The sequence below is a fragment of the Echinops telfairi genome, unplaced genomic scaffold, assembly GCF_000313985.2.
Source record: "Echinops telfairi isolate 266 unplaced genomic scaffold, ASM31398v2 ScPeMD7_5592;HRSCAF=6446, whole genome shotgun sequence".
Taxonomy (NCBI): Eukaryota; Metazoa; Chordata; class Mammalia; order Afrosoricida; family Tenrecidae; genus Echinops; species Echinops telfairi.
The window spans coordinates 43,556,264-43,576,176 of NW_022109491.1; the positions used below are offsets into that span (position 1 = coordinate 43,556,264).

General features: G+C 38.3%; 1 protein-coding gene across 2 annotated transcripts in view; it reads right to left on the minus strand.

Moving 5' to 3' along the window:
* Positions 1–19,913, minus strand: part of KIF16B (kinesin family member 16B) — a 245,950-nt gene that overhangs the window by 81,518 nt on the left and 144,519 nt on the right. For both annotated transcript variants that reach the window (XM_004697819.4, XM_045295431.1), the window contains 4 exons: positions 18,712–18,870; positions 16,048–16,144; positions 15,300–15,350; positions 4,019–4,141 (listed from right to left, as the gene is read on the minus strand). In XM_004697819.4, the coding sequence (XP_004697876.1) occupies positions 4,019–4,141; positions 15,300–15,350; positions 16,048–16,144; positions 18,712–18,870 (430 nt within the window). The remainder of the gene's footprint in view (positions 1–4,018; positions 4,142–15,299; positions 15,351–16,047; positions 16,145–18,711; positions 18,871–19,913) is intronic.

Here is a 19,913-nt window from a genome sequence, read left to right on the forward strand (position 1 = left end):
AAATGTTTAAAAAAAAAAAAAGAAGTGCTGCCTTCGTCAAGAAAAGACCATAATGATATGGATGCAGCAAAACTTGCAGGACTTTCATTTGCAGATGGGATATGACTTAAAATAAGAAACATCAACTAATAACGAGCTTGGGATGTACAAATAATAAATCAAGTTAAATTGGAAGGCATCAAAAATGAAAGGGAAAAAACAAATAAATAAATAAATAGATAAAATTAAAAAAATGAAAGGGAACACATAAAGATTGATACTTTAGGCATAAGAAAGCTGAAATGAACCACTACTGGCCATTCCAAATCAGGAAATCATATGGCTGACTATGCTGGGAATGACAAATTCAAGAGAAGTGGCACTGCATTCATCATCACTAAGGATATTTCAAGATCTCTCTTGAAGTTCAATGCTGTCTATGATAGGATTTTATCTATCAGCATACAAGAAAATCCAGTTAATAAAACTAATATTCCAATTTATGTACCAATTACTAAAGTTAGTGATGAAAAATTGAAGAATTTTACCAATGACTTCAGTCTGAAATTGACAAAATATGCAATCAAAATGAATTGATAGTTAATTATCAGTAATTGGAAGGCAAAAATTGGGGGGGGGGGGAACAGTATTGGAAAATATGGTTTTGGTGATAGAAATGAAGGTGGAGTTCATATGATAGAAACTTGCAAGTCCATTGATTTCATCACAATACTTCTTTCAACAATACAAAAAGTGACTATATACATGGACTTCTTCAGAAGAAACACACATTAATCAAACTGACTCCACCAGTGGGAAGACGTGATGGAACAGCTTAATGTCAGCAACTAAAATGAGGTCAGGAATGACTATGGAACAGACTATAAATTGCTAAAATATTTTCTTCAGGTTGAAGCTGAAGAAAATGAAAACAAGTTCATGAGAGCCAAAATATGACCTTGAGTACAACCCACTTGAATTTCATGAAGATCTCAAGAAAAGATTTGATGCATGAACAGTAACGGCAGAAGACCTGGCAGGCTGTGGGATGGCATCAGGAACATCCTACATGAAGAAAACAGGAAAGAGAGAAAGCCCCCAAACCAAACTCAGTGCCATCAAGTTAACTATGATTCATAGTGACCCTCTAGGGCAGCATCCTTATGGGAGTAGGAAGGCTCACATTTCCCTGACAAAAGTAAAAGGTGATTAAAAAGGGAGGGAAGAACGAAAAGATCAAAGTGTATGTCAGAAGAGACCCTGAAACCTGCTCCTAATCAAAGTCAAAAGATTCCAAGAAAAATTTCAAGCCATGAGTGGCAATACTGAAATATTCCAAAAGCAAACTATTAAATGATGCATGAAGCAACCAAAGAATGTACAGCGTCACTCTACCAAAACAAATTAGTCCACTTTCAACCATTTCAAGAGGCAGCAAATGAGCAAGAACCCATGGTAACAAAGGAAGAGGTTCAAGCTGTACTGACTGAAAGCAAGAGTAAAAAACAAAGCTCCAGGACTTGATGGAGTACTGAGTGAAATGTGTCAACAAGCTGATGAAGACTAGAAACACTCATTTGTATATGCCAGTAAACTAGGTAGAAAGATACCTGCCCGGCGAATTGGGTAAGATCCATATTATTGATATCAGATGCCAATAAAATGTTCCAGAAGATCATCCAACAATGGTTGCAGCACTACATTGATAGGGAGCTTCCAAAGTTCAGGCCAGATTCAGAAGAAGACATGGAACAAGGGATATTGTGTTAGTCTGGGTACTTTAGAGAAACAAACCCACAGAAACTCATATGTATAAGAGAGAGTTTTATATAAAGGGTAAGTGTGCATCAAGAAAACATCCCAACCCACTGCTGCCCAAGCCCACAAGTCCAACATTAGCCCATATGTCCGACACCAATCCACAAAGTCCTCCTCCATCTCACAAAACACATGCAGTAATGCCGACTGCAGGAGAAAAATGGAATCAGTGAATGTGTAAGCATCTCAGCACTGGCAGGGGTCTCCAAACGGCTGCTCCGGCACCCAGGGCTGCATCAGGGTAGGTCCATGTGGCGTCTCTTCAGGGATGACTTGCAGGAAGTGAGCCTTGCCAGCTGAAGCATGGAACTGGCTAAGGCAGCTGGACCCTGGTCCAACCATCACAAAGCAAGAGACCTGAGAACTAGAAAGGCGAGGCTTACGGAGCCATTTATCTCTCCACCCTTCAATTAACCCCACATGTGTTTAATATAGATAGCCTTGATAAGAATAGGAATTCCCAAATATTTCATTGTGCTCATGTTGAACCTGTACATGGATCAAGAGGCAGTTTTGGGAATAGAACAAAGGAATCGTGCCATGGTTTAAACTTAGGTGAAGTGCTGAGTCAGGGTTGTATCTTCTCACTATACTTATTCAACTTGTACGCTGAGGAAATAATCAGAGAAGCTAGAGTATCTGAAGAAAATTGTGGAATGAAGAAGATTATGGCATCAGGATTGGAGGAAGGCTTATTAGCAACCTGTGAGGTGCAGAAGACACAGCCGGGCATGCGGAAAGAGAGAAGGGCTTGAAACACTTGGTGATGAAGCTCAATGACTGCAGCCACCAATCTGAATTACCACACAAAGCAAGCAAAAATCCTCACAACTGCATCAGTGGTAACATGATAAAGAGAGAAAAGGCTGAAGTTGTCAGCGATTTCACTTGCGTGGGTCCACAGTTAAGGCTATCGAGCAAGAGATCAAGTGACAAGGGCATAAATCTGATTTGTCAGTTGATCCCCCCTCTGATGCATGCTAGAGCCAATAGGGTATTCAACATTTTCCGTATTTTTGCTTTGTTGTGTTTTTATTTGTTCACATTAGGGTGTATCTCAGAGGTGTTATATCATTGGAGGTCGCCCTCTTGAAGTTGTGTTCTATGTTTTTCTGTGTTTCAGTAGATGAGACCCAGGATTGATGAATCTATAGGGACAGCAAGTAGAATAAAGTTGGGGGGGTACAGTGGGGAAAGGGGGACGGGAGAGTGAAAGGGAGATGATGTCAAGGAGTCTAGGAAGAAAAAGAATGTTTGTAAACTAACTGTGGTAGCAATTGTATGATTCTGCTTGATGACCGACGATGGAATGATATAGGTATTAACTCCCACTTAATAATAACAAAACAATAAAAGAAGGAACAAGAGAGATCAAATGACAGATTAGATGGGCAAATCTGCTGCCCAAGCCCTTTAAGGCATCGAAGAGAAAAGAAGTCACGTTGAGGACAAAGTGCGCCTGGCCCGAGCCACGGCATTTTCAAAGGCGTCAAAGCAAGCCAAAGTCGGACGCTGAATCAGGAAGACCAAAGAAGAATTGGTGCATTTGAATTATGGTGCTGGTGAAGAATATTGAAAGGACTGAGGACTGCCAAACGAACCAACACTGCGACTTGGAAGAAGAAGTACAGATTAGTCCTCAAAAGCGAAGAGCGTGAGGCTTAGTCTGATGTACCTTGGACATGTTATCCGAGGCCAGTTCCTCATGATAAGGTAGAGTACTTGCTAAAGAAGTCTCACTGTCACTGAATCAAATCTGACGCATAGCAAGCCCCTGTGAGTTTCTGAGACTATAACTGGTTATGACGGTAGAAAGCCCAATCTTTCTCCCGGGAGCTGCTGGTGGTTTCGAACTGCCAACCATGCAGATCACAGCCTAAGGCTAATCGTTATACCACCAGGACTCCAGGTAAAGAGGAAGGGTTGGCCGGAAAGAGGGCAGCACTCAAGATGATGGACTGACACAGTGGCTACAATTGGGCGGTCTTTGGTTCATAGGGTCGCTGAGTTGGAATGGACTCAACAGCCCCTAACAGCAACAAAAGCATGACTTACAGTCCAGAGTTTCCCATACTGTATTTTAAGAAGGGTATGATGTGTATCTTACAAAATAATGTATTCAAATGTAGCTTTGTCTCTTTTTACAAAAATAGAGAGAAAGCATTGTATACTGTAGTATGAAATACCCACTCCTCCAGGAAGGTAAAGAAGACACACGTACCTTGACCTCAAACTCGAAGTGCTCGTCCTTCCCTTGTCCGCAGAGAACGTAGCGTGGAATACTAACTTTAACTGGGTCCTTCGGATCACACGGCTTTGCTCCCAAAGAACGAGAAACCATCCGCTATCAAGTGAACATCAAAAAGGGAGAACAAAGGGAAAAAATAAGATCACTTCATTGACAATGCTTTGCTATGGTAGGAGGGAGAAAATGTGGTTCAAGTAGAGAAGAGAGCACGGACCTGTAGAGTTTATTTAGAAAAATGATGGGTTCCCCTTGAAAGAAAAATGCTAAGCCTCTCTGATAACAAAAGAGCATTCTTTAGGCAGACTATTCCAAGAAGTCAGGTCAAAAGCACTTGAAAATGTTGTTTGGCTTTGAAGTTCCTTTCAATTTATAAGAACAAGTTATAAAAGGGACAGATTATGTATCCTGACTAAAAAAAAAGAGGGAGAGTGTAAACCAGGTTCCTCTTTGAAAAATCTTCACCATCTGATAAACATATTCTTCCTTCACAAAGAGGCTGCTGTGCATGGAACTACATGGGTGGATATTTTATTCAAATTTACTTCATTTTAAAATCCTGGGCATTTTATAAGTCAGTATGTGAAAAGACTTTTGCACCATCATTGAAATAAATCCGAAGTATTTTTCTTTAGGTACATGTGACAAACATTTATGATGCAGAGAGTGGGATACCAGAAGGGTTTGGAGAAAGTGGCACTTTGAAATTACTAAATCTTCAAAAAGAATTTTCTTCAGTATGAATGGGAGGGAAAAAAGCCACCCTGAATAACTCTTATAATGTATACTAAGTTGGTACTTTAGAAAACAAAATACATTTTTGGAGTAAAAGGAGCAATAAAATAACAAAAATAATAATTATTGTTAGCTTGTATTGAATACTCACTATATACTGAAAACTGCTAAACATGTTTATATGCAACATTCCACTTCAACTTCACAATTCCCCTAGGAAGTACTAACCATTATTAACTTCATTTATCAAATGACAAGACTGAGAGTTTCGATAACTTGATTGATGAATGCAGTAGAGCCAGCGTTTGGGCTCTGACTAATCTAGAGCCCATCTTCATCATCATATCATAAAATTTCAAAGTCATTTACTCCAAGATAAATAAACAACTACATATGGGCTATATCACGTTATATCCCATTACTTATGGCTGATTTTAAAGTTCAATGACATTCTTTATTTTGGATTAAGTTAGTTTCTCTACATGTGGTAGAGAAGAATTTTAGATTTTTAAAGGGATATTGGCTACACATCACAGGAAAATGAAAGGTGGTATGTTGGAATGACTTCTCTAAAAACAGCTCCAGTACAGATAAATTCATTAGACATTCAGGCAATTTCAAATGCAATATAGAATAGTTTTATTTAGAAAGGAAAATTCAAGAAAACATATACAATTAGTAACTTTTATCATGTTTCTGTGAAAAATAAGCATCATCTATTAAGGTTAAAATACAAAGAAATCATTTCTTAAAATTTGTGATGAAGTAATAGTCTTGTGTCAAAAGACGTGCCATTTTTCATTGCCAGTAAAATACTGTAGTCAGGTGCATAGTCAAAAGAAACTGGCCAAGCATGGACTGCATTTTAAATATTCACATTAAAATCTTTCGTGCATCCTCAGACTGCCTCTTCCAAAAGGGTTTTGGAAATTAACAGGCCTTGTTATTAACATCCATGTATAGGGCCCTATTTCAGATGTCATAAACATGTCTCCTTAAACACGCCCATTACATAATGGGTGGATGAGTTCCGTAGACACTTGAATATGACCAGGTCAGACCTGAGCATTGCCATTTAATCTCCTAAAGCTCATGTTCAAGCTTTGCTTCTAAAATATGGGCAAACTTGGGTCTTATCAAATTTATCATTACTAATTCATTCTCTCTCCTTCACTCCCTCTTTCCCTCCCTCTTTCTCTCCTTTTTTCCACATCATGGTACATATTTCTATTTCTTTTTCTACCACATATCATACCATGTTTAACTGAAGCTCCTATTTTTGAAGCTCTCACTGTATGCCCAACTGGGCTGAAAGAGGGGATTGGTGCAGGTGAGACTATAAGAATGCTACATTCTCCATCATGAAGCAAATCCTAAAAAGCAGGAATAAAAGGAACTTGTGTGAGCAGATACAAAGTATTAGTAAATAGCTAAGACAGTTTTTATAAATCTCTGGAAGGTAACATTTATCTCTGTATTATACGGACATGGTCTTTATACTGTGTTATCTTTGAAGGCTTAGGAAATACAACTAACCTGCATTTTTTTTTTTATTAACCTGCATTTTTATAGACATGTGGGCACACATGCTTCTATACACCTGGATCATCCATGCCTGTCAAAGTTAGATTTGAACAACCATATGTCATAAGGAATTTATGAAATCAGAATATATGAATTAAGAAACAAACACAGGCTTTCAATTAAAATATTATTTCTTTTATTTTTATATATCCTTGGGAATAAATTATATGTTGTGATGGTTAATGTTATATGCCAGTTTGGTTAGGTTATAATTCTCAATATTATAGTTATCATTAATTTTGCGATTTGATGTAATTATCCTTGATTTTGTATTGTCAATCTTACCCTCCATATGTTAATGAGTCAGGATAACTGTAGAGTGTATCCTGAGTTGTATAGCCTTATAAGATCTGACTACAGTCACATCCTTGCTAAAGTCCCACTGTTGCTCAAAACAAACCTATACTCCAGCCATACTATGATGTAAGAGAAGTTTCCTGGGGGGTGGGGCAGGGGAGAGGTGTATTTGTATCACACACCCTGTCATGTTCCCACTGATCTTGGGCCCATGTGGCTCTGTATCTACTGACAAGTGATCGATCTCACTACTTCCACCTTCTGCTTCATTGGCCTGCAGCTACGTGAATCTGAAGAAGGCCCTGGCTAACATCGGACCCATGATCTTGAGCGAGACAGGGCTGGGAGGCCTTATTGATATAACATTACGTCTTTATATATTATTTCTTACTCCCTTGCGTATCCTAGTTTTGATTCTCTAGTTAACTTATCCTAACACATCAATCTTCCAAATATTAATTCCGAATACTATAGTTGTGAAAATACACGAAAATTTTACCAACATTAAGAATGACAGTAATTAGGAGGTAGCTTTAGCATTGTGGAAAGAATGTATATTTAGGGAAAGGAAGCTGGGACTGAGTTCTAATTCTCAATTAAGTGATTCTTTCTGACTCTGAGTTCCAACCTAGAAAATGAAGATCAATGGTAATAACCCCTCTATTTTAGGATTATTTTGTGAATCTATATGTGAGAAAAACTATGAAAATCATAAATTATGATATTCTTGAAAATGATAGTTGGAATTGTCATTACCATTGTAATTCACTGAATCTTCAACAACAAAAATTTTTATTGCATATTATAAGAATAACATGAGGGTTGATTTAAAATTCTTTCTTTCTTCTCACCTGGTGGACTATTAAGTCCCATAGTTTGTAAAAGGGACTCTTTACAGAAGGATGTTATAGAAGCACACATTAAAAACAGAGGTCACAACAAGACAGCTTATGGAAAGAATAGCCTAACAATGAAAGTAGTCCCCAATGAATAAAGTGCTTCAAAGGGAAACCATGTTTAGCTCATTCATGGAGGTATTCAAACAAAGGTTAAATTAGAACGCAAACTGAAGCTTTCCATTAGGAGAAGTCCTATGTGGTTCTTTTTTTTTAAATTTTTAATTATGAATTATAGATTCTGTGGAGCTTTGGTAACCTTAACATATGTATCTGTGGTATAGAATTATTGGTCTAAATTTTTCTTTCCCCTGAAATAGTAGTCTATATCCAGAGTCTCTTTGGCTTTTGCTTCTTGGTAGATAGATTATATTTCCTTCCCTTTGACAGTGAATTTGGCTGTGTGATTTGTGTTAGCTGTTAGTAGACATGATGTGGGCAGAGGTTTGCATGATTGGGCTGCACATGTTATCACCATGATGGCCATGGACCCTTCAATATAGACCCCAAATGAGACAAGTTGAGCAAAACAACTCTTGCTGGGCTGCAGACAGCCTGCAGCCTAAATATAGTCATTGCAACCCATTTGGAAATCATTAGAGAGAAATAAGAGGTTTCTTCTTCTTCCTCTTCCTTTTTTTTTTTTTATGCGTATGCCTCTGAGATGTTGGGAATTGTTTGTTATTCAGCAATAGCTGACTGATATAATATCCATCACAACTTTTTTTAAAGAAATGTGAGTGCTTTATAATGTTTACTGAAGGGTGTGTACCTAAGTTAACAAAAACAACTAGAATATGGACTCTCCCATAGAATGTTTGACTATAAATGAATTATTACTAAAAGAGGCTGTAATATATTTACCAAACAAAGCTTCAAACCATCTTAGGAAGAACATATAAACAAAAATTACTATAATTCTTAGTTTGATAAGGCTTAAGTCTTTTCCTCTAAGGGTATTAACACACATTTTCTTTTCAAAAATGAGAATTAGAAGAAGAACAGCTTTTAAATACTTTTCAACAAAGACTAAATAAATTCACCCTGCAAATCAGAAGTTTGCAAAACAGGGAGCTGTGAGCAAATAGCATTTTAATCCAATTTAGATTAAATAATTATCCTAGAATGAATGACCACGACCCACAATTTATATTTCTGAATCTATTGCAATCCATAGATTTTATCAGAACAGCAAATGATCCTTCTATGCTAGGGTTAAAATGAATGGCCTAATGGAATCGTTGACTTATTCAACTGTGTATGACATTCAATAAGTAAGTCCTAAATTAAGCATGATCACCACTGGAGTGAAAGGTGTAGAGGAGGCAATAACATGGTATGACTCCTCATTCATAGACTTGGAATTTAATAGGGTACCCCACTCCTACCCCCAAGAAAGAGGAGAATTTAAGCACTGTGACTCAAGATGAAAGGAAAAACATAAAATAAAACATGCATCTGGATTTTTCATAAGATGGTTGAACAGAAATGTATAAGGAGGGAAAGATAATGAGAATAAAGATCTTGAAGAAAATGACCTCAAGCCACTAAGAGAAGAGAGAACCTGGCTTGGAGATGGTCTTCCCAAGACAGAGACAGACGTGACACGTTGGACAGCACCTCCCCTCGGCTGGGAGGCCGTGACAGGGGCTGACTGAGGTCAGTCGACCAAGTGTGAGGAATGCAGAGGCTGAGAGACAGAGAGGGGAGTAGCTGGAAAGGTACTGAAGGTTTTCTCAGGAGACTATATTTTAGACAAGACAGCAAACAGAAACCATATGAAGGGAAAAGGTAGATGAAAAAGCCTTTCTTGAATAGAAATACAAAAGCTCTGAAAATGAAGTAAAATTGGAGGGGGAAATATAGTAAAAAATAAACCCACACAAAGTGAAATCAAATAGATCGGAAAGAAAGTCAAAAACATTGAAAGAAGAAAAAGGCAATTAGCTTAGGAATAAACTTGCAGGACATGTGCCCTTGTGTTGACACCTCTTATCATTGTGACGGGACCTCTTATCATTGTGACAGGAGGACGCTCGAATTCCTGGGCCTTTAAAGGAAGCTTGATGCATCATTAATGGACTCAACGAAATCAGGGCGACAACAGAGAATGTTAATGAAGGGTACTACCTGTCAGCCAGGGTACCTTTTTTAGCCACTACCAATTATACAGCAGGCGCCGACAGATTCCAATTCATCATACAATAAATAGAAACTGAAAGCGAACACACGAGAAAGGGCGTTCATTGCCTTCTAAATAATGGGTGGGTTCACACTTACAGTTTGAGATTTAAAAAGAAGCAGGATGAAGATGGAGACAGGTGATCTGTGCTTTGCTGACAGGTACTGTCCCTGCTCGAGTATACGCCGAGTTTCCCAGCACATCTTAATGCAGTCTTTGTGGTAAAATTAGGTGCCTCGGCTGATATTCGGGTCAGCTTACACCTGAGTATATACAGTATTCTACTGTATTGTAGGTATTCAAAGTATTTACATCCTCAATTTGAGAGGTCTACCACGTGTGATAAAGTCACTTTCTTTGAGTGGTTATTTGAAGACTAATATTCATACTATTAAAAATTTCAAAAAATACATAATTTGGAACCTCATCCACTGCTTGTGGAGACATAAAATTGTACTAGTGTTGTGAAAAAACAACCCAGCAGTTCTTCAAAAAAACAAGAGGTAGAGCTGCCATTTGACCCATTAATTCCAGTTCTTGGTATATATCATATGCTTGGTATATATCATAGGCCCAAACTTTGGCCTACTGCTTCCGTATCAGGAAAAAAAAAATGTATTCAGTACCTTCCTTCAACTGGAAAGTGAAAATTTTTGTACTACAGTCCAGAATAAAGTGAAGGTAGCTGTTTTTGTAGCTCCTCTGGATTGTTTCAGTGCCTTCCAGGGGACGTATCACCCACTTTGACAAACACTGATATATAGCCCACGAATCAGACAGAAACAGACATGCATACTCATGTTCAAAGCAACACTATTCACAAATAGCATAAACATGGAAGCATTAAGTGTCTGTGTATGCATGAATGTTTAAATAAAATATAGTACATAAACACAGTGGAATATTACTTAGCCAAAAAGAAAAATTAATTCGTTAAGCATCTTGAAACATAGGTGAAACTGAAAGTTATATTGAACATATGGAAAGAGCTACACATGACTTGTGAGTCCCAGTTTGATGGCCCTTCATCTAATCAAACCACAACCTGGTTTACTCGGAAACCAGAAGAATCAGATGGTACCTAGCTATTGACAGTGTTGGTTCTGATTAGGGTCACAATAGATAGACCTGCTAGAATGGAAGAACAAAGGCACAAATTCCTGAAAATAAATGAAAGACTTCCCAGGGTTCGGAAACCCTCCTATCAGTACAATCTTTGAGACCCTCTTTCCACTTACTTCAAACGAAACTAGCCCTTGAGCTCACCTTTCAGCTTACCAGAGGGGCTCATAAAATACAGAATATCACTTAAGTACATGGTGCTCTTTTAAAAGATTATCTCATACATGAGATAAGTGGCCAACAGTTTTTAAAAGATGAGAAGGAAATAGGAAAGGATAGCTAGATTAACGGAAAGGAGACAACCAGAAGGGAAGACTAAAACTGTTCGCACATTTTGAAGATATAACCAGTTGTGGAATGGGAACCAAAACTGCTGTGCAAACACACAAAAAAGTTATGTAAAAAATATGTGTGTTTTAAAAAAATCTCCTCAGATCTTGTCACATGGGAGAAATTAGCAAAGCAGTCTCGTCTTGTGCATTGAGCTTACCTTCCACACCTCCCATGCCACATTCTGATGGCTGAAACGCATGATTGGCTGGTAAACTGAGAATTAGCCTCTTGACTTTCAGAGGATTATTTCTTGAGTCAGATGCAAGTTTGAGTTTTTGTAAAAGGACAGGTTCTTTTTACTGTTCGTAATTGTTCTTCTCCTGTGACACCAGAGATGATTCCACTTTGATCGGATTACATTTTTCAGGTGGAGGAGATAGATTCAAAGACAGTGGAGGATGAACATGGTCATCTTTCCTTATTAGTGAAAGACGGGTGTTCAGAAGGACTACTGACTGCAATAGCCTTGGTGGATGTCACCCTGAGCAATAAGTAAATCTCTGCCGGAGAGGGAATGTTGACTTCCATATCTCCACAAAGAAAGTAAACTAAGGTATTCTAGGAGTTGGATGACAAACTGTTGGCGAAAACCAAATAAGAGATGTCTCCTTTCCAATAGAAAACAAAAAGCTGAACCAGACTTGCTTGAGCAAAGGATGATTAGTGCAGGCAGCAACCATATTCCCTGACATCAGGTCACACAGGAGGTCTATATGAGAGAAGTTGTTATGGTCAAAGGATACAGTAAGCAAGAAATCTTCTACAGAACCCAGGGATCAAACACATTGTAATTTGAATCTCCTTTAGTCAAGAGAGGCAGGGATTGAAAAATCTACATTGAGTCAAAGAGATGATCTAACAGAACCAGAGCATACAAAACTGAAAAGAACAACAGTAAGCACAAGGGCTGGGGTAGGCCCTGCGCAGCTTGCAACAGCAAGCCAATAAACAGCATTGACCTCATTGATGTTGGCTAAAGGTTCTGGCAGAGAACAAGGCACATGTTTAAGAAAGTCTTTTAAAAGGCACCCATGGAGCTTAATCACTTGGTCTGGAAATACCACAACGGTCTACTTAAAGGCAGAGTTATTTCTAGAGTCTTCATAGCAAGCCCAGATACTGAGCTTGGCCGGGAATCTGGAAAACCAGCAGCTGTGATGGCAGGTATTGTGTAGAGCATGGTGCTCCCTGCTAGCATCAGGTCCCCTGCTTTTCACAGTGACTGCTGCTGACCTGAGCTTCAGGAAAAGAATGAGAGTCTGATGATGCCAGGTGTGACATCCAGGGCATGTCAAGGGGTGAGTGTTTCTGACTAAGGTTGTTACCTGGGAGGGCAGCCCATTTGGGTTGCAGAAGCTGTCCACATGCCTGGCTTCACTGAACACCTTGTGCCAACCTGTAGCAGGTGAAGGCTACTATCTTTATAAAGATCCGAGAACGTGTGTTACAAAACAAATAAGCAAGCCAAAAAAAATGATGTTGTTTCAGTTTTAAAATGTTCTGCTTTCTTTTCAATTGATGCTTTTCTATGTTTTGTCTAGTTGTTGTCTTGGATTTGGTTGCTTGGTTTTTTGTTGGCTTCTTGTCTGTGTTTTGGATGATTTTCTGCATATGAAATCCAGGATAGGCAGATCTATAGAGACAATAACTGGATTGAAAATTGCCCGGGAGCATGGTAGAGGAGGATGGGGAAGAAAGGAAAGCTAACAAAAATGAGTATCAGAATAAAATGTTCTGAAACTGATTGTAGCGATGATTGTAGGTAATGACTGCATATATCTTATTATGATCCAATGATTAAATCGTATAACATGTGAAGCATATGCCAACACAACTATTTAAAGCAAAAACCTCAAATTCATTGATAACTTTTGTCCTGAGGCTTACAAGTTGCTCTGGAAAGTTAACTTTTTTTAGCAGCTGTCTCTCAGCTTGCCGTTTACTGTCAGATGCCCCAATTGAAGTCCTCAGAGGATTACTATCAGAGGGACATTGCATACTTTCTCCTTTGCAGAAAGACTGACAGAGACAACGAACAAAGCATTTTGTTTCACCTGGTATTTGTATCTCCATTACTTATTGACAGTTCTTGGGTAGTAAGCTACAACAAGGTGTAGCTGTTCACCTCCTCGGTGTCATCAGCTTATGGAACATTTCTGAATTACCCTGAAAATATTCTGAATCGCCAGTGTTGCTGTCTTTATTTAAAAAAACTAAAAAAGATTTTAGGTAGCTTACAACATTTTGGTTATAACAGCCAATATTCTTTGGACGGCTATATTTGCAATTACTATCCTGTAATACATCATCTCAAAGACTGATTTTTTGGCTAGTGGGTTCCCTCTTGATATGCAGAAAAGAATCTTATGACTGCAGTAAGTGCTCTGATCAGCTCTCTTCTTTCCCCTCTAGTGATGAGTAGCATATTTGGGCAGAAGAGGTACATGATACAGTGCCAGCCAAGGCTACCTTTTCCTCCCCAACATGTCAAAATGGGCGTGTGGGATCACCGTTTGTCACCCTGCCACCATTCATTTCATTTTGTGGGCCTATTCAGAGGTTAAATCAAAAGTCTAAGCCATTTGTGTTGACTTATATACAAATAATAGAACTTAGGATAGGTAATTTAATTCACATATAGAAGATCAATTTCCATATTAGATACTTCATAAATTGGTGAATATTTTGGCAGTTAGAGACTGCATGGTATTGCACCACCATATTCATTTCTTGGTCTAAGATGTTATTTTCTTAAATGCTAAGACCTCTAAAGATCAAACGTAATTGTGGCAATAAGTATATACCCATAGATAAAAAGTAAATCAGGGAATATTTAAGAAAAGAAAATCAAATAGCAAGGTCAAAAGAAATCCAGAAGTATACTCTCTCCTCACTTATTGGCATACTTAGGAGCCAAAGACAAACTTGTTTTAAGCACAAATTATGTTATGTGAAAATGGAGGACAATGACATCATATCACATCGTTACATAGCTGCCAAATTATATAGTTAACATAACTACCAAGTTACTGAGAATCCTGGCCCAACCAAGGTGACACATAACCTTAACCATTAAAGTAGAGATTATTCTTGCTTTACTCTTTGGCTGTTACTGCCAGATGTATGCTGTTCATATGCAAAATAATCAGATAATGGATGCTGTACTATTGTCCTGAATGTGAAATGTTAGGTAACAAGATAGTCAATAAAGAAGAATAAGTTCTATTCCAAGCCACACCATGTTTTCCTCCTTTTGAGTTGTTTCATGGGCATCCTTATTTCAGTCCTGGTTAGATACCCATCATCCTTCTCTAGAAACTGTAACTATGAAAGACTGACTGTGTACGTGCTATGTGGCCGGCCTTAGGAACAGACACAAATGAAAGGGACTGTCCTGCCTGTTGTAAGGTGGTCTGCCTTCTAATAGAGAAGATGAATGCAATACAACATTGTTACTGAATGATTCGCACGAAGAGGAGTGGCCTGTGGAATACCCCGCACTCTTGCTTTCTGTTCACTATTGCATGGACACACCTATTAAGATTTTTATTGTCTATATTTTCTACCATATGAATATTCAAATCCATCAGATTTTTTATTTATTTTAAATTTAGGAATGTATGGGAAAGATATCACCCCTCGGCAAGAGGAAATACAAGTAAATACCTTGCCATTCATTTTACCCAAATAAGCTTTAATTTGACAATCCACTGTAGAAATAACTCAATTGAGATTATTTCCTTTTGTAAAAACAGAGTTTTTCAAACAAAGAGAAGCAGGCAGTTTCATTTCCAAATGCTGTAGCTGATTCTGATTATATACTTCTGCTTTTTAAATACAGATCCAGGGAAAGGATAATGTTACAAAAAAAATACTGGGCAAAGTGCCTCCACCTTAGCTACGTGCCATTGAAATAAAGGCAAAGTTCTTTTCAACCTGCAGGACTATATTTAATTTCAAGCCTATATAATAGCTCACCTTTCCTACTAGCCATTAAATCACTGGGACTTCCAAATTCTAATTATGTAACTAAACATTAAGAAAATTTAATCACACAAGTATGCTATAATTTAAGACAACCTTATCAATTTGAAAAATCATTACCCACCTCATATTTTAGTTTCCGTTGAATGGTGCCATTGTGAAGTTTCTCGCTATCCTGAAAAGAAAATGAAAATTGCCCATGTTATATTATAGTATTTTTACATAGAGAGGAAATTATATTTGATTAGAAATATTTATAGAAACAACAATTATAAAGAAACATACTTGCCATTCAGCAATGACACCCTTCTAGAGAATTTATATTCCCTATATCATGACCCTAGTATTCTGCTTGGAGGCAAATTGAACCACTTATTTCTAATATTAAAATTCTAAATATGTGTATTTTAAGCTAGATTTTCTTAAGACAGAAATATTTTTGTTGATAAAAATCAACTTATCAGAAATACACATCTACACAAAGGTAAAATGTATATTCTCACTGTGAGAAATTCACAAAACAAATTAATGCTTTATGGAAATGGGAACATGTGTTTTAGAATAAACAGGAAAATATAGATAGGTATTTGTAAAAACAAAACAGGGAAAAATAGCATTTTAAGAGATTTACATTTACTTAGTAATTTCTCAAAAAGTACAAAATTTTAAAATAGTTATTCTTTGGTTAATACTATTTACAAACTGTTAAATTCCACCTAAGCAGCATTTATTTTTCTAGAATATTCTATATTTCAGTATAACATCTGAACTTTCTGAGAATCAGTAATAAGCCCTCACTAGCACCACTGCTAACTTATTTCAAAGGTCATCCTACGTAGGAATGGCCACACGCCTGTGCGCCTGCAGTTCACCTTTATGCCTTCCGCCGATGTACTGCCATCATCACCAATCACACGATGTAAATCCTGAAGTCGTCTTTGGACTTCTTCTTCAATGTAAGCACTGATCCTTGAAACAATGGAGATGGGGCCTTTGAACACGTTTAACCACATGGGACATTTAGAGCTCCTTTTGTTAGCATGCTTTCGGAACAGCAGACTTTCTCATTTAAAAGGCCAAACCCTGAAACCACTTGAGGGCCCTGAATGTTTTTCGCCTAAGAACATAATGCCCGGTGCTCACTATCTCCAAACCAGAAAGATTCTGATCGATAAAAGAATCTTGGGAATGGAAAAGAGACCCAATAATCTTTTCCATTTTTTTCCTAGTTATTATTAGTAGAACCCTCGTACCAGAATAGGGAAACATCACAGACATGGCTCTACAAAGCTTCATGGTTTAGGTAGATAGTTCACTCGTCAAACCTTTTGCTTGCCAAGCCAAACAAAAACAGCAGTATTTTTCAAAGCATAAATACATTTGTGAAGATAAAGGTGGGTATACTCTCTATACATTCTCATTATTATTGAGATCAAACAATGAGTTGCATTCTTCTTCAAAGGGGCTGTCTGAACTAATCAGCAGAGATCACATTTAGACCTCTGGTGGCATAGTGTATTATAAGTTGGGCCACTCGCCACAAGGTCATCATTACAAACCCACCAACCACTTCTCAGGAGAATGATGAGGCTTTCTAAACCCATAAAGATTTTCAATCTGGCAACCCACAGGAGGAGTTCTATAGGGTTGTATAGGGTTGCTATGCATCAGAATCCACTCAATGGCAACGAGTTTGGTTTTTGTAACCTATGGTTATACATTGGGCTGCTAACCACCGGTCAGCAGTTCAAAACCACCAGCTGTACCTCAGGAGAAAGATGAGGCTTTCTTCTCCATAAAGAAACTCACAGGGGCAGTTCCATTCTTTCCCCTTGGGTCACTATGAGTAAGAATAGATTCAATGGGAACGAGTTTGATTTTCGTTATTGGTCACTATGTGTTGGAATCAATCAACTCAAGGACAATGGGCTTACATTCCAAAATGGCTGGCAGAGAAAGCCAGGGAAGAATAAAAGCCTGAATTAGTTGGGTTTGGAGAGAGCTGTCGACTGCATAGAGAAGCCCTGGTGGCACAGTGGGTTACTTACCAGCTGTGCTGCTAAGGTGCTATGTCGTCGGTTCAAAACTGCCAGCTGCTCTGCAGAAGAAAGATGAGGCTCCCTATTCTCCTGTAAAGTGACAGTCTTGGAAACCACAGGGGTAGTTCTACCCTATCCCACTGGGTCACTGTGGGTCAGAATGGACTCGATCGCACTGTGGGGACTGACTGGTGGGTCAACTACATGAGAGGGAGCTTCAAAAGCTTGTGGGAAAATGTCCCTTATCTTTTAACTTCCATTTACCCACAAACTTTCTTGAAGCCTCCTCACACATGATACCCGAGAGAATATAAGTGTATGGCATTCAACGCTTAGCCTTCACTACTGCAGTAGATTTCCAGCCCAGTTCCTGGTTCACCTCTTTTAGCCTTAAGCCATTCCACCCGGGGGATTTTCGTTCCAATGAAAATCTTTCTAGGACTCAGTATGTTCACTTAGAAGTCTTGCTCAGTTCTAGGTTCCTCTTGGCCCCAATCCTACAGACACGAATTAAATGATTTTAAATGAACTATTTTCTATGTTAGTATCTTAGCTTATTAAAAGATAATTTGGCTTCATCTTCATAATCACATGCATTACCGTGTAAACACTTGTACTACAGACCAGAGTAAAAATGACTTTCTACAATGTTAGGAAAAGGGATTGATATTTTAAGTAAGATATTACATGAAAGTCTATTTACAGGTTTGGCCTTCTAGTACTAAAAATAAAACCATGTGCAAGCGAACCTGGGCCAAAGCCATTTGTGACCTTTACTTAAATTGTAAAGTAGCAAATGGTAGATGCAGACCTAGATTCAATGGGACACAGAAGTTTCCTGCCATCCTTATTCCAGGTTGATACCCAGATACCATCAATCTCCTAATACCCAGTGCTCAAGACTACCCAATTTAAAGGATCACATCACTTAGGTGAAGTTGAGGGAAATAATCATTATTTTCTTATAGGCAAAGAATGATTACTTGGCTTACCTGAACACCCTTAAGCTTTGGAACAATTAACAATGCCATTCAAGGAGAAAACCTTTTTACTGTAGTAAAATTAGATGTATGCAGGGGCTTCAACAACCTTGTGGAAAAAGTGGAATTAAAAGATAATTAAATTTTCCACAAAATTCTGAAGCCCTCTCATAGTTTAATGCTATTCGTGTTCACTCTGAATATACTGGTACAGTTTTACAGTGAATTACCTGTAATCAATGACATATAAAAGTAATGGTCAGCACCAGGTCCTCCCGTTAGTACATTCAATGAACTCTATTTTGTGCTTCTGAATCTGGCCTTGCCTCACCCCTGCCTGGCTACGGTGATCTCTCTGGACCTTTCGATTCTGGTTTAGAAAGCTAAAGCATATTTCTGGTACACATATTTCTTGTTGCCTTTGGTAGATTCTCCCCACATGCAGTCTGATCAGTATAAAAAGTAGTGATAAATCATATTACAAATATAGGTATGGCATCCACTGAATGTCAAGTACCTGGCATCCATCAAGGGGCCCAGATGAGCCTGAGACTTTTCATAACTGGAGGGCAAGCCAGAAGTAGTCCTCCTTCTTTCCAAAGTCCCACCAGGCCATTTCTGAATGCCATCAGTATCATAAATCTCTTGCTTCAATTCCTGAATCTCATGTTCCAGCCTACAGAAATGGGAGCCACATGAATTCATTTGTTAAAAATATTTCCTGAACATATTCACTATGTTAAACATTGCTCTAGAAACCATGGGGTGGGGAGTGCAGGCAGAAGCCCTATATGCACAGAGCTTTATTTTCTATTAGAAAAGATGCCATACATATTGTGAAATATAAAGGGATAACAGGCCACAAAAGAGGTTCAGAACAAATGCTGTAGACGTAAAAGAGTTAGAGCGAGTTCTACCATCAAGGACCCAGTCATTCCCACCGTGTTCAAAGCATACATAGGACACTAAGTCCTCTGACCTGCTTCAATACAAGTGACTGTTGAATATATCTTGGCATTCATGGCATCTTTGTTTGAGAAAAGATATATGAGGCTATACAAAAGTGACATGTAGGAGGGTAGGATGGAACAATATTAACAAGGTCTCAGAGACAGCAGGGGGAAAAAGAGTCATATAGATAGTTACATGTCTATAATTAAGATGATGTCCACTGGGGCTGCTGAAAAGACTTCACAGTGCAAAAAGAGTTTGAGTGAGCCCCTGATGACTGTGCATGATTCATATTGGTGGCAAGGGGAAAACTTGACAATTCAGAAAACAATCAGAGCACCATGAAAAATCCATGTGGGAGAGCTCTGTGGGTTAACAGACAAGAGACCACAATGGTAAGAGCTGGTGTTAAGCAGACCTTGGTACAAGTTGCTATTCTCCACTTTTAAACCACATGACATAGTCTTCAGCGATTTAGACAAGCGTGTCAAGTTTCAGTTTGCCCATCTCTAAGTTGTCGCTGACACTCTCCTAACTAAGAGTAAATGATGCTACCCTTACAGCATTTAACTCAGTCTAGGTATAGAGTTCCATTTATATTAATAATATAAACACTTTATTAATAAGCCCTGGCAACACAGTGGATTAAGTGTTCGGCTGCAAATCAAAGGTCAGCAGTTTAAACCCATGAGTTGCTCCATGGTAGAAAGATGAGGCTGTCTGCTCCTGTACATGTTTATAGTCTTGAAAACCCTATCAAACAGTTCT